This window comes from Pseudopipra pipra, chromosome 1 (genome assembly GCF_036250125.1).
Source record: "Pseudopipra pipra isolate bDixPip1 chromosome 1, bDixPip1.hap1, whole genome shotgun sequence".
Taxonomy (NCBI): domain Eukaryota; kingdom Metazoa; phylum Chordata; class Aves; order Passeriformes; family Pipridae; genus Pseudopipra; species Pseudopipra pipra.
Window position 1 is genome coordinate 135196138 of NC_087549.1, and position 15406 is coordinate 135211543.

At 35.9% G+C, this 15406-nt stretch overlaps 1 protein-coding gene across 1 annotated transcript in view; it reads left to right on the forward strand.

Annotated features, from left to right (window-relative positions):
- Nucleotides 1–15406, forward strand: part of LOC135401953 (macrophage mannose receptor 1-like) — a 55046-nt gene that overhangs the window by 28998 nt on the left and 10642 nt on the right. Inside the window, exons 11-23 of the mRNA XM_064634562.1 lie at nt 586–734; nt 2295–2494; nt 2968–3092; nt 4272–4359; nt 5270–5414; nt 6799–6840; nt 6960–7123; nt 8257–8324; nt 9596–9696; nt 10231–10373; nt 11076–11190; nt 12796–12965; nt 14897–14999. Coding sequence (XP_064490632.1) covers nt 586–734; nt 2295–2494; nt 2968–3092; nt 4272–4359; nt 5270–5414; nt 6799–6840; nt 6960–7123; nt 8257–8324; nt 9596–9696; nt 10231–10373; nt 11076–11190; nt 12796–12965; nt 14897–14999 — 1613 coding nt within the window. The remainder of the gene's footprint in view (nt 1–585; nt 735–2294; nt 2495–2967; nt 3093–4271; nt 4360–5269; nt 5415–6798; nt 6841–6959; nt 7124–8256; nt 8325–9595; nt 9697–10230; nt 10374–11075; nt 11191–12795; nt 12966–14896; nt 15000–15406) is intronic.

Below are 15406 nucleotides of genomic sequence, written 5' to 3' on the forward strand. Positions count from 1 at the left end.
TGACATTAATGTGGTCTTCAGACTACACCTTGTTAAGGAGAGGCTTTCATTTGCTTTGATTTCTTAAGAGTTGTTTGTTTAAACACCAGGCTTTACCTCTGCATAGGTTTGTTGCCCAAATGTAACTTTTCTTGCGTGATTATTGGATCTAATTTACAGTGTTCCTTAGTTTGATAATTTAGTATCATACTACTTTACTTTCTTCATTAATACCAAGATTCCTTTTCCAGTTATGGATTTGTCTGAAGCAAGAAGTTATTAAAATACAAGAGTACTAGAAACTCAAAAAATACAGTGGTATAACACATAAGTCATGTCAGGTTTCTTCTTTCCCACCAATTTCATGTGAGCCCGTTATTATACCACATTCTTCACTGGACATCCAAAGAGAAGGTAGAATATTGGTATTGAAGCTGACAAAATATCTACTGTGTAATGTTTTTGTTATATGCTTTGCTCAAGTAAATCCATCCAAGCTATGCTTTCAAAAAGGTACAGAAGTAATTCTGGGAAAAAACAAGCCTTTCACAACTTCTAAAAATAAACTTAATTTTATTAATTTAATGATTGTTTTCTTTTTAACAGATATGAGCAAGCCTATCTGACTAGCCTGGTTGGGCTGAGAACAGAAAGATACTTTTGGATTGGACTTTCAGATGTAGAAGAAAAGGGAACATTCAAGTGGACTAATGGTGAATCCGTCTTATTTACACACTGGAATTCTGAAATGCCTGGTAGGTATGGCTCTATATTGTTTAATGAGTCCTGTGCCCATAATACATTGCTCACTATTTGAATTTTTTTACTTCATTCTTAACCCTCTTGCTGGCATAATGACTAATTGTTTTCAAATATGTCTGGTTGCTTTCTCCAAGAATCCAATGTTGTTGCCAAGTTCCTGCTTAGTGCTGAAATGAGTTTTTAATATGAGCTTGGGAAGAAACTTTTAATTGAAATCAGGTTTCTCATTTGCAACTGTTCTGGGAAAGTCTGTGTCTGTACTACTCAGGAAAAACAAGCTCTGCATGCATATTGCACCCTGCTTACAAATCCTGCCTGTTCAGCCATATCTCATAGTACATTTGCTCACTGAATATTCTGAGGTGTGTGAGATAACAGCATGCATGAAGCAACTCTGGTCCTAGAAAAAATGGGACTGTAGGGAAATACAAGAGGATTGAAATATAGGGATGGGAGGGCATTTAATCTCTGATGTGATCACATCAGAAGGGTGATGGTTGTTAGCATCCAAAGTTCTGCCATATTGCATTTGCCTTTCAGATCTGCTGATTCTGTTTAATTTCAGTGCCTAACTGCTAACTTGAATGTGTCTGTCTGAGTGGTAAAGCTTATATATGGCAAGTTCATTTTTGAAAATCATAAATCAAATCAGACAAATTTGAGAAACTAGCTCTAACCACATCTTCAGTTTTAGGGGAGAATTTGTTGGATCTAAGGTTATGGTGTTTCACAGGTTTCACAGAATATTCTGAGTTGGAAGGGGCCCACCAGGATTGTCAAGTCTGGCTCTTAAGTGAATGGCTCATACAGTGATCAAACCCACAAACTTTGTGTTATTAACACCATGCTCTAACCAACTGAGCTAATCTCAGGGGTTTCTAGAGTCAGCCCCTGGAAGTGATTTGATGTGAGGCACAATCCTGTATCTCAGACGTGGTTGAATTACATATTTTTTTGCCATTTTTTTTTTCTTCATTAATTAGAGTCATAGAATGGTTTGTGTTGGAAGGAATATTTAAAGATCACCTAGTCCCCACTCCCTGTTAGGGACACCTTCCACTAGACCAGGTTGCTCAAAGCCTTGTTCAACCTGGCCTTGATACTTCCAGGGATGGGGCATCCACAGCTCTGGGTAAAATATTCCAGTGTCTCACCACATTCATAATAAAAAATTCCTTCATTATGGCCAATCTAAACCTACCCTCTTTCATTTTAAAATCGTTGCCCTTTTTCTGTCACTACAGGCTCTGGTAAAGTCTTTCTTCATCTCATAACCCCCCATTAGATATTGAGGAACCATGGTAATGTCTCCCTGGAGCCTTTTCTTCTCTAGGCTGAACAGCCCCACTCCTTAAACCTCTCCTCATAGGAGAGGTGTTCTAGCCCTATGATGATTTTTGTGGCCCTCCTGTGGACCTGTTCTAACATCAAAAACATTTTTGACTCTGTACTACAGAGTCAAAGACTTTACTTCTTTCAGAATAGAATATGAAATTTTCTAAATTCTTATGACTGCCTAAATGTTAGTGTTGCGTATTCTTTTTTACAACCAGGAAGAAAACCAGGTTGCGTTGCTATGAGGACTGGAATCATAGGTGGATTATGGGATGTAATAAAATGTGAAGAAAAGGCAAAGTTCCTATGTAAAGTGTGGGCAGAAGGAGTGACGCCACCCCCTGTTCCTACAACAACTCCTATTCCCCGATGTCCAGAAGGTTGGGACACAAACAATCGTATCAGCTTTTGTTTCAAAGTATGTTCATTACTTCTTCATTAAGGTAGTTTCTATTCGCTGCACATACGTGCAACAAAAATTGGTATACATATGTGCTACTGTTTCGTAACCTTACTTACAGATTACATGTAGAAGCCTTCTTCCTTTCTACTGAAGTGCTCATGTTTTTGTTTATTCTATTAAAGACCGAACTTCAGATTTGAACTTCTGTTCTTATTTTTCCATTCTTTTAAGATTAAAAGTACCTTTCTCCTAGTTGTTGTCTTGCAGCAGATATTCCTCTCAGCAATGCAGTTTGCTAACTTGGCTTAAAGACAGTCATTCTAAGCTTGTGTTTCACAAAGTTGAACACTCCTAAACCCTATATTCAAAGTTTCTGTAATCCCCACAGAACAAGGTAATTGTAAATTAATTCTTTTTGTATAGCTGATATTGCTTGATCTTTTGATCTATATGGTCTATTTTGCCTGACTGCAAAATGCTCTCTTTAGCCTTATCTAAGAGCAGAGCAAAGAAAAACATGGCTTGAATCACAAGAGTTTTGTCGAGCTCTAGGAGGAGATCTGGCCACCATTAATGGTAAAGAAGAGCAGTATGTGATACGGCTTTCTATTGCGTGAGTATCTGTACTGTGATCATCAATTCACTTTAATTAGCCTTTCTGAAATATTTAATTTTAAGTATATGTTTTTACTTCAGTATAAGCCAGTCTGGATTCATTATCTGTATCTGTATCAAATGCATAGCAAAAAAGCAGAGCTGATGAAATACCGGGACTTGTATGACTAGTGACAATCACCTCAAAAGCTAATGCTGAAATGAGATTGAGAAGACATCTATTTGAGGCAAAATTTATCATCTGAAATAAAATTATTAATAAAACTGCAGAGTTGGGGATGCTATAAAATTAACACAGATGCCAGTTGTTTTCATGTAAATAAGTGTACAAATATGGTAGTAGTCATAATATAAATATGGACAATATGTAGATTTTTTGGTCATTTTTATGAACTAATCAGGAAGCAGAAGCAACTTCAAATTACTTTTTTCCTACATAGGGAATGTAAATAGGGTTAATAAGACCCTAAACTACAAAAAGCAGGTGTGAGATTTCTGAATGAGATGAAATCCTCCTAAAAAGCTAACACTTGCAGTATGATCTGAACAGACCAGGCTCAATGATCTTGTACATCCCTGACTAACAGAAGCAAGCCTGAAATGTGGTGGCCCTGCAAAATGCTGTGACCATTCCAGAATCCCAGCTTTGTACTTAGAGTAAGAAGAAGTCTCAAATGTTTCATTATCGCAATATCAGTATATTCAGATAAATCAGTAAAGTGTGTCTGCTTGCAGACAAGAATTAGCTCTAGGTGCTGTTTTTTAAATGTGATTCAGCTGCAGCAAGCAACTTTGTGTTTGAAAACTCTTAAGTGCCTTTACAGAGAAAATGGAGAGTTGATCAATGGAGCAACAGTAGGAAATAAACCATTATGAAAAAGTATTAAGCCACCTTATTTACAGGAGTTGGATTGGATCTGGTAATTTTCTTGATCCATATTTCAATCTGTCTGAGTAAATGTATAAAAATAACAGCTAGAAGTAGTTGCATTTTAATTTATTTCCACCCTGATTGTTATTGTTTCTAACATCCTTAAGGACTATTTTTAGAGAAACTCTCTTAACTGTTGCAAATTATAGATTATTAAAAATACTGTAATGCCCTGATAAGTATTGTGTTTATGTTTAAACTTCTTAAAAATGGGACATTTATTACTATGATGTGTTTTTTTTTAAGGAAAAATAATTATTACCACCAGACTTTCTGGATAGGTTTATATTACTTGAATCCTGATGATGGTTTTGCTTGGAGTGATGGATCTCCAGTGAGTAATTTAATTTTCCACAGCTGTTATTTTGCATTCCCTAAGCTTCTCAGTTGTGTGTGGTATATGCATTTCTGTGTAATTTTATGCTTAATCATAACCCTCTACTGTATTGTGCTCTCTTTAGGAAAGCTACTGAATAGTAATTTCATGGCTTGATTTTTTTGGCTAAAATTTTTAATAAGAAAATATGCATTGAATCAACAAGAAAACTAAATATGTGTAAACTAAAAGGATGTTCTTATAAATGCAAGGATTTTTTGAGTAAAATAGTCCATCTTTAGTATTTCTTTTCTTTGCCAATTATCTGAAATAACCTACAATCCATGAAGCTTAAGACAGTTTTTTAATGCCAGTGTGAATTAATGCACTTTAAACTAAGATACAAAACTGTTGAAACAAAAGTGATTTTGGAGATGTGGATGTACTTCATGCAGGGCTGGTCAAGAGACATTAATGGAAATTTGCAATACAGAAAACTGGAATTGGATTTTACATAGGAAAATTAGAAGAGCAGTAATACTCTTCTGAGAAAAATGCTAACATTTTTGTCGTGTCTGAATGCTATCTTACTATTTTATTCTTAATACATATTTAGTTAATTTAATATTTACATATAGTGTGCCCCATCATTGTTATTAAATGAATTTTACAGAATTTAGGTCCCCAAAAAAATGTCAATATTCTTCCAAGTGTGAACAGAAACAACTGTTATCTAAGCTGCAGTCCAGTTGCAACCTCAAAAAAAGTTTGAAATGTTAGCATTTGCACAGGGAGACTCCGATTTCCTCTTGCCTGTCTTTAAACTGACAGTAGGAACAAGCTGTAGGTCTGTGGATTGATGCTGTCTCCTCTGCCTATTATTTTACTTCCATATAACATAATCTTCACAGAACTTTTTCTGTCATAGGTGAGGTATGAAAACTGGGGCTTTGGAGAACCCAATAATTATCAGGGAATTGAACTTTGTACAGAGATCAGTGGTGATTCCAGCATGCGTTGGAATGACAGGCACTGCGATTATCTGTATGGATGGATTTGCCAGATAAGAAAAGGTACAGTTTACTTCTGTGCAATAAAAAGAGATTCTCAGTTGATTTTTTTCCCCCAACTTTAAGAAATAAAAATCTTCAAAGAAATTTTCATAAGGTTCTCTTATAAATTCTCCTTATAAGAATTCTCTTCTGGGGAATGTGAAATATCAAAGTGGTATGAGGATTTTCATGTCTTTGAGGCATTTAAAGATGGAGAGCCTTTGGTGCCTGCAGGGACTGCTCTGTGAACTTTCTCTATGATTTCAGAAAGAGTAACATGATACTCCAAAAATAAGGAATGTTACTTTGAATATTCACATTCATATTTGATATTTCATTTAGAGAAGTTCATGCTTTCTCCAACAAATCCTATTATGGAATTTTTTTCCTTAGTTGAGTTTCAAGTTTTTAGAAAATAGTTTGCAAATCACTTCACATACTCGATATTTTATATGTGAAAACTCCTTCCTTTACTTGGTTCAAGTGCTGTTTTTTTCAGCTAAAAGTGTGCAGTTGCAGGATGGAGCCTGGTTTCGAGATACTTTATTTATTTACATATATATATATATATTTAATTGCTAAATTCTCTTGAGATGTGAGTTTGGATACTTTTTATTTACTGAAGACATCAAGACAAAGTTTATAATTCAAGCAAATCTTGAGTTGCCCTAGCTGTGCATCTACCTAAGTTTGAGCACTTTAGAAAGTGCACATTTAAATGTTTTACTGCATTCCTGTGTTGGGAAGGGGGGCAAAATAAAGATGATGCTTTAGATTATTGACAATAAGGCACCAGCTCTGCTTTATATTGGTAAAGGAATTTCTTAGGCAGATGTTTTCTTATTAAATGTCATTATCCGTGAGATTATATTTTAGCACAAAATAAATTGGTAAACCAAAACCCACAGAGATTTCCTGTATTACAAACTGTTTTCCTGAGATGCTAAAGTTACCATCCCAGAAGCCATCTCCATGAAGCCACAGCAAGAACAAATAGTGGAATTCTTTGGCCTGAAGCTGTCTTTTCAGAAAGGACCAGTTAATTTCTTGGGATCTTTTCCAGTGAGATATTGTCTAGGGGAATTTTTAAGATCCAGGTAGAAGTTACTCTCGACAAGAGAAAAATGGAAAGAACCTCACTCCATAGTAGCTAGGGCACCACATCAGATTATAACCCAGCCTGCATTCCTGCTACCTCTGGTTTAAGCCACAATTCATTGGTGACCTTGGGAAAGGAGGGAGAGGGAGATACAAGAGTCAGGAGATACAACTGTCTTAAAGATGTTAAATGCATTGCTAACCATAAAAATCAATTAAATGTATTGAAACATGCCTATCTGTCATAGTAAGTATTTTCTCTTACAGCAGAAATTATACAATCACAATAAATATTTTTTTCTTATAGGGGCAAGCGTAAAGCCTGAACCAACAGAACCTCCTTCACCCAGTAGGTGTTACTGGTATTGCTATTTGTGTGTGTATGTTTAAAAGTACTTTAAAAATTTTACTAAGGAGTATGTCTTGTATCTCAGGAACAATATAGTTAGCTTGGCAATTATCTTACAGAATACCAAACTACTGAGGATGGATGGATTTTGCATGAAGATAGACAATACTACTTCAGCATTGACATTGTTCCTATGGAAAAAGGTCGGGAGTTCTGCAAAAAGAGCTTTGGAGACCTTGCTGTCATCGAGACTGAAAGTGAAAGAAAGTTCCTCTGGCGATATGTAAGAAAAATCATTAATACTATGAAATAAACCATCAAAAACAAGTGAGCATGGGGAGAAATCCTTTTCAGCATGGTGTTCTCCCTACAAGTTTTGATAGTGAAATTTCAGTAACACTAAACCAGATTAGTATGAAGAACAAACTCAAGTCAAATTTTTCATAGCTGAGATGAGGACAGTTTTGGTTTGGTTTTTTTGTATAGAAATGAGCACAGTAAGCATTAAATAAATCATAATCTGCTTTCCGTATTCAGTGTAGTGATTACACCACCTTATATCTACTGCAGCTCTTAATGTGCTGAGGTAAACACTAATGCTTACTTTTAAGGGATCTGTGGCTTCATTTTAGCAAAAAGTATTGCCCTGGTGAGCTATGATTCTATAAGGTGGGTGAGTTAATTAGGGGTAAAGTTTATCAACAGATAAACACAAGATATTGTAAGTACTGAATCAAACCAGCAACTGACTGACATTCAGCACTCAGAACATTGACTTTAGGGCTTGTCTTTGTGTCTGGGATATAGTCTATCCAGCAGCCTCTTTTTGGCCCTCAAGTTTGCTCCTTTGCTACCGCCTTCTTGTTTGGAGAATATAATCGTGTAGAAAGAACAAAATGAGGCATTGATTATGCTATGAGAAAGAGCTTTGAAACTGTATTTCCTATATCTCTGGGGTTGGTTGCCTATTATACTGTCTTGGAGCTACCTTCTTTTTAATCAGAAATGTGCTTAAAAGTCATATTTGAGCTACATAGAACATTTCCTGAGCTCACTGAAGAGTGACAGCGAGATTACACAAGGGTCTATATCAATTTATATTGAAATTTAGGAAGACTTGTCCCTTGGAAGAAATTTGTCAGACGATTTCCACTGCAGAAACTTTGCAAGACGCGCTGATTTCAGTGGCTTTCAAGTAAAACTGTGAGAAGTGTTGATACAATGACCACACCTTTTGGCCAATGGGGAAGTTTGACTGTGGACTGTCAACTGTGAGCTGCTTTAACTTAAATGTTGTAGCTAGAGAATATAGCAGTTTATATCCTTTGTAAGTTAGAGGTATGTTACTAATTATTAACATAATAGATTTCTATGACAAAAGACGACATTTATACTATTTTAATCTTTGCATTCTAGCTATTGAGAAATGGCAGAAGAGATGCTTATTTCATTGGTTTACAACTGAGTATTGACCAACGTACAAGGTAGGTATGATCTAAGTTTTGAATCTCAATTTAAAAATTATTGTATTCTCAAGAGGTTTAATTCCATGTTAATTTAGGCCTAGATTATCCAGGAGAAACACTGCATGTTTCCTAAACAGAGTTCACCCAAAGCTAGCAGAAAAATTACACAGCAGTTAATGTATTTTGAATTTTTATTCAAGAATTCTAGTTTCCTTTATTCTGTGATTTATATTGAAAATATAAATAAATGCCCCAACTGTAAATATATAAGACTTCTAGCAGCTAAAAATGTTCCTTTCACCCATCCTTAACTGTTGACAACAGACTGTAATAAAGGAACAAATGCAAATTATATTCTTTTTCTAGAACAAAGATAGTTGTTGCACTGTGACGGCCAGCAGGTTTTCAGCAAGCCTTTCTGAATGTCAGTATGCAGCACCACTTTGATTTTTACATATGATGTTTATTCAGGACTGGATTCAGTTCAGCCTGTGTTTTGAGATGCCTGGATAGATGCCTAGTAGTTTTTGGTTCTCCTTATAGTCCACAGTGACAATGAGGAACCTCCAGAGGATAATTAGGATGTTAGGTGAGCCAGGTGATCCTCTAAAAATGAGGCATCTCTGCCTTTCCATTGGTTTAGTAGGGGCCCTCACATGAATATTCTTTTAAGTAGCTTGTGTATGTGCCTGAAAGATGAACCTGGGCACTTCTGTCACTTGCAGGCCAATAGAAATATGTCTCCTAATAATTTACCTGGCTATGATTTTGTTCTTCATTGCTTAATCTGGACGGATGTACAGCTTTGTCAGTGTTTGTATTTTACCTTGAGGTGAGGACATTGTCACAAGAATTTCACCACGGGTGGTTTGTAATGCCCTTTTGCCCTGCATGGGGGAATGGTCAAACATTTCACCGGTGTTACAAATAGTAACTTTTATCTCTGCAATAGGCACAGGGAAGGTATGCCTTGGGAGATATGGTGAGCATATGGGCTTTCTCATGTTGAAATGGTATTGGCCCAGATGGTTATTTTGAGCATTGTCCTATCAGTTGTAACAGCGTCACCATATTGCTTAAATGCAGAGTGAGCAAAACACACACACCTATGTCTTTGTGCAGAGAGCGGGTTTCGTGCAATTAGCAAAGAGGCAAGTTGGTCAGAAAACCTTGTACACTTTAAACTGTGAACAGCTATATTAAGTATATTGCAAAATTAGTTTTTGTAACATGGGAGAAATTCTATTTGTATGTTAAAGAAGTGTTTTGTTGGATTTTTTTTTCTTAAGCTGGATGGATGGCACTCCAGTGAATTATTTGGCATGGGCACCACACGAACCTAACTTTGCAAATAATGATGAAAACTGTGTAGTTATGTATAAGAACTTAGGTGAGTTTTATATGGTTTTTTATGAATTTCATTATTTGTGTGTTTGTGTCACAACATATTTTTTTCATTTGAGAGGCCCTCCTTCCCCCCACTTTTTTTTTGCTCTTCTGCAATAAGTTATAGCAGCACATCATAGTATTACTTTCAGGACTTATTAGTCTTGTGCTTGCCTTAAGCCTGGCATGGAGAAACTCTGATAGAGGTCTGCAGTTGTGATTGCTTTTGTGATAATTTTTATTAAAAATATATTTTTATTAAAATTGACCTAATTTTTTATTAAAATTGACCTAATGGGCCACTATAAAATTTATATTTCTAGTACCTGATTCTGCAAAGCTTTTAACATTCTGTAATTACAGTGGGTATAAAGCGACATATTTTTCCTAGACACTAATATTGAATGATAATAAACTGAGAGATTCAGGTTTGATCTTATCTTTCAACTAAAAGCACTTTGTGTGAGAATCAGTGAAATTGATTTCCATTTAAGAAGCTATGTGGTGTCATACAGTTCCCCATTTATCTTGCACTCAGGATATTGGAATGATATAAACTGTGGTTATCCACATCCCTACATATGTGAAAGGCATAACAGTTCCATTAATTCAACTGTTCCTCCAACAACATTTTCAACTCCAAGAGGATGTCATCCAACTTGGCTTTCCTTTCATAATAAGGTACCATAACAAATACAGTGCATGCTGGATGTTTGGCAAAACATTAAATAGAAAAGAAGGGAATTATTTAATGATATTGTTTCTTATTACAGTAAAATATTATTAATATTTGCAGAGAGCTGGTTGACACATGCTTTTCTTTCTTTGCCCACTGTTTTGATGCTTCTAATGAAGGATATTCAGTTGCAGTCGATAAAAGACATTCTCTAGTCAGCTCTTCAAATGTTTTGATGTGCATTTCCTAAAGAGTTTAGTTAGAATTCCTGACGTATTGATGCCTTGATCTTGATGTTTTTTAACCAAATGATAATGCTTTTTATTGACTACATTTTGTTTTCCTTACCTTTACTTGCATGCTATGCTTTGTAGAGTCAAATTAGTAATCAGGCAGACTAATATCAGTCATGCATAACAGCACTATTAGCTGACTGTTCATAAAAAAAGTCAAGTTTTACTTATTTTCTGGGGATTTCAGGTCAAATCTAGTGTGTGTCTTGTTGAGCAAAAGACTTTATTGAGACCTCTAATTTTATAAAGAACCAGGACCAGCACAAAAAGCTCACTTTAAGTTAAATATGTTTTTTCAGATAAATGGATTTCTTTACTGCTTTTTCTCCATCCTGCTTTGTTTAAAGCTGTGGTTTTCAATTGTGAGTGATATTGGAGTAAAGATAATATATAAAGAATTTGTTCATATTTTAGTGTTACAAGATATTTGGATCTACAGAAGAGGAACGTGTCACTTGGCATGCTGCACGAACAGCTTGCATGAATTTAGGAGGAAACCTGGCCACTATCCCTAATGAACAAGTGCAAGGTACTGTATACAGTTTTGTAGCAACTAAATGAGATGATATTTAATCTTTACAGGTTGGCTGTTGTATTTGAGTGAATATGAACTGGTCCGAATAATGATTGCACACCTGACTTCTTTTCCAAAACATATAATTCTTAGAAATTTGCAATGAAGTCTTCACCTGAATCTACCAAATTTTAATGTTGGCTTTTATATAAATATATATATATAGATAGATAGATAGATAGATAGATAGATATAGATATAGATATAGATATATATGTATATATATATACACACACATATATATATGCATACATACATATATATTCTACACACATACATATATGTGTGTATGTGTATTGTCCTGACAGTGAAAGCAGTGAGTTTTTTTCTGCTTACACGTGATGCTAACTAGATCTAGTAATTTCCATTGCAAACACTGTGATTTCACTAGGTGGCATTAAGTCCCTGCATGGCTTTCCTATTAAATCAAGCAGAACACCTTTAGATCAGGATTTGTCTCTGGGCACTTGAAACAGGTTTGACTCAAACTTTCATTTTTCAAACATATTTAAATTATTATCCAAAATAATTTCAGCAGTACAGATTTCAGGTGCTTAGTTCATGCACAGGACTTGAATTCTATGTAAAAGAGAAATAAGCAATAAAGATATTAGCACAAAACTATTGTCACTGTTGGAAGTGAAGGCATAAAGGCTTGAGTTCCTGTTACAGTTTCTGACAGACAGGCAAAGAAATCTACAGGCTTCATTCCTGGAAGAGTAAGTTGCATACATTTAAAAATACTGAGGGAAGGTGAATGATTAACAGAGCAGACAGAAATTCATCTATTCTTTGCAGAGGGAAAAAACCTCATAACAAAGACTGTAGCACTTGGCATAAACCATGATATATTCACTTTATTAAAATGTTTGATGTGTTGTGGATTAGTGAGTTGCTGAATGCCAGATGACCTAGCCTGCTCTATTTGTGAGCTAGCCATGTAAGCTAAGACACATAAGCACCCTCCTGGACTGTGCAAAGCTGTGGGAATTGATTTGCTTGTTTTGTTGGGACTCATGTGAAGCATGTCACTTGTGATTCAGTTCCCTGCTAAGGCAGTGCAGGCTATTGTCCAGGCATCCAGGGAGGGAGGAAACACCCTTGCTGTTCTAGAACAGCACTACTTGGGCAGATACACAAATGGAGGTGCTCAGTGGTGCTGTTTGGTGTCATTGCGGGGCAACCACTCAGATGGGACTGTAACAAATGTATGTGATCCCCATGGCTGTATATTTCTAAGTCAGTTGTGGGAACAGGATTCAAAAGTGCCTTGTAACATTATAAAAAACACTTCTGTCATGCTTTTGGGATTTGTCCCAGTACCAGGTTAGGTACTTAGCTGAAGTATTTTGCCCAAAGCCACAGTTATATATCTGTTTTCCTGTTCATCAAACTCAAAAGTCACCTCCTTTTCATCTTACCTTCTTGTGTTGAGAACAATGGCATGTTGTGTATTTCAGAAAACGTATTCAATATCACAGATCTCACTGAGGCCAAATATTTAAATTGTCCTTCATTAAAATTATTCCTCTTTTTCTTTGACTTTTTTTTCTACTCTAGCTTTTCTCACCTTTCATATGAAAGACTTTGATACGGATACATGGATCGGATTAAATGATATAAATCATGAAATGAGGTTCCTCTGGACAGATGGAACAGGAGTTTACTTTACAGACTGGGCCAAAGGCTTCCCATCAGGGCACAGCAATTCATACTCATATGACGGCCAGGTAAATAACAATTACAAATTTTTCACTGAAATTTGGTTTTACAGAATCATAGAATCACTTAGATTTGTAAAACTGCTAAGATCATTGAGTCCAACTGTTAACCCAGCACCACCAAACCATGTCTTTAAGTGCCACATATACACATCTTTTAAATATCTCCAGGGATGGTGACTCAACCACTTTTCCTTGGGCAGCCTGTTCCAGTGCTTGACAACTACTTTGATAATGAAATTTTTCCTAATATCCAATCTAGTTGTGCCAATCCCTTTGCACAACTTGAGGCCATTTTCTCTTGTCTTATCACTTGTTACTGGGGAGAAGAGACCAACATCCATCTTGCTTCAGATTACCATTATGCATTTTTTGTGATTTCAGACATGTTCCTGCTTGTCTCACTACTTTCATACTTTTATACGTCAGACATAAATCCAAGTAGAGTGAGAGGTTTTGAACCCCTTGTGAAGTTGCTGTATCAGGTGGTGACAGGATCTGTGGAGTGCTTATACAAGACTTGTTTCAGTTTTCAGTTCTCTGTGTCCATGAAGGCTACAGTTGTGCCTGAACTTTGCAGGTTTATCAGCTGGTGTGTAACTTGCAAGGGGGCATTTACAGACTTTTCTCTCAAAGAGGGGTGTCTTAGAAGCAAATAGGCACATTCTGTCAGTCACATTTGCAGGAAGGGCATGAGTCTATAAAAAGACAGCCATTCAGTTGTTACGAGAAAAAAAAGAAAAACAAAACCAGTAGAAAGTCACTTCCCCTATTTCCCTGTCAAGCAAACTGATCTGATAGGTCACAGAATTCCTATCTCTGATCTTACATGTTTAGATAGTTCTCTACTCTGAAACTACAGCACATTATAGTACTAGCTCTATTTCTGTTGACTGCCATTTTCAATGGAGAAATCTTATTTTGATGTATAATGTCCTTTTTTCTGTTTTTGAAACTATCACCTGTGAACTTCTGATCTCTAAGGGAGGGAGAAAATCAGGGAGAATTTGGAGTTTAAAAGAAAATATCTTTAAAATGTCACTTCTGAAAAGAACAATGTATGTTTTTCTCTTTTTATGTAAAGCAGTAGGATTTCTATGAAGTCTTACATGAAAACCTATTAAGTCCCTATTTTACAAATTTCAGATTTATTTTTAAGTTTGCTTGATCTTAGCACAAAATGTTATTATAGTTAACAAAATACTATGCAACTGTTCAGTTTGAAAGATTTGAATCTCAATGCTTTTCACTTGCAAGTGAAGTATTTATCTGTACATCTCCTCCTGGACAGAAAAAAGCAAACAAGTAAATAGAATAAAATAAATACATATGCTTCATTGCACAAAACCATATGTATGCTTCATTGTACCCATGCAGGCTTTGGCATTCATCAGTATTTGTTTAATACGTGCTAAGCTTGGTTCTGAGGTTCTGAAGCTGAAATATCCTCGTGAGGGTGGTACTAACAAATAAATGGCTGCCTTTGGGCAGAGCCATTCTAACTGCTGAGTGTACTATTACAGCTTGCAACAATAAATTCGAAGAGGCTGATATGTCTGAAATGATGCATTGTTCATTGAGGGTCCAGGGTTTTTTCTGGGGCAAAGTTAATCAGTCTTTTCTATAATAATTGATCTCATTTCTCTTTAAATGATCTGTGACTCCTCTCCATGCTATATGCCTGGAGATTGAGAATACTGCAGTTTCTCTGGTCTGCTTACTCACCCCAATGTTGTGCAAGAGAAAGCAACATTAAGCAATCTGTGAAGTGTAAGAGGAATAGAACTTCCACACCATAAAACTTATGTTCTTAAATGTTACAAAGATATGAAAGTAAAATTACAGTCTAATTTGTGTCTGAAGATGTAAAAAGGAGACAAAAGTTTTGTATTTGCTTTTTCTAGCTATTTGTAACTGATTTTATATCTTTTTGCTTCGAGGCTGATTGTGTTGTCATGAGAAACAATCCTATTAAGGAAGCAGGAAAGTGGGCTGATCTGAGTTGTGATAACAGCAGAGGATATATATGCCAAATTGATGCAGGTACTTGTCATTTTAGTTAAAACACAGTCACGTCCCATGTTTTTTTCAAGGAATTGCTTAGCTGTCTGAATTTCAACATAATTTCACTTCCAATAAAGATAAATGCACAAATTGTTCTTCAGGCAGGAACACGAGGGTCATATGTGTCAGAGGTCCAGTTAGTCATTACTCTCACCTGACCCTTCCCAGTAACTGCTGTGTTGCTATCTTCCTGAGCTGGAATTTGTATCTGCATCTTTGTGTTTAGTATGACCCTTGGTATGACTTTTGTTCCATGATTTTGTCATTTTCTGAATATACTGGCTTTCAAAACATGTTTTGGAAAATATTTGTTTGTACATGTAGTGTGAACTGTCTGGAGTGACACCGTAACTCATCTGCACTGAAGTTGAGTGAAATCACCTCCA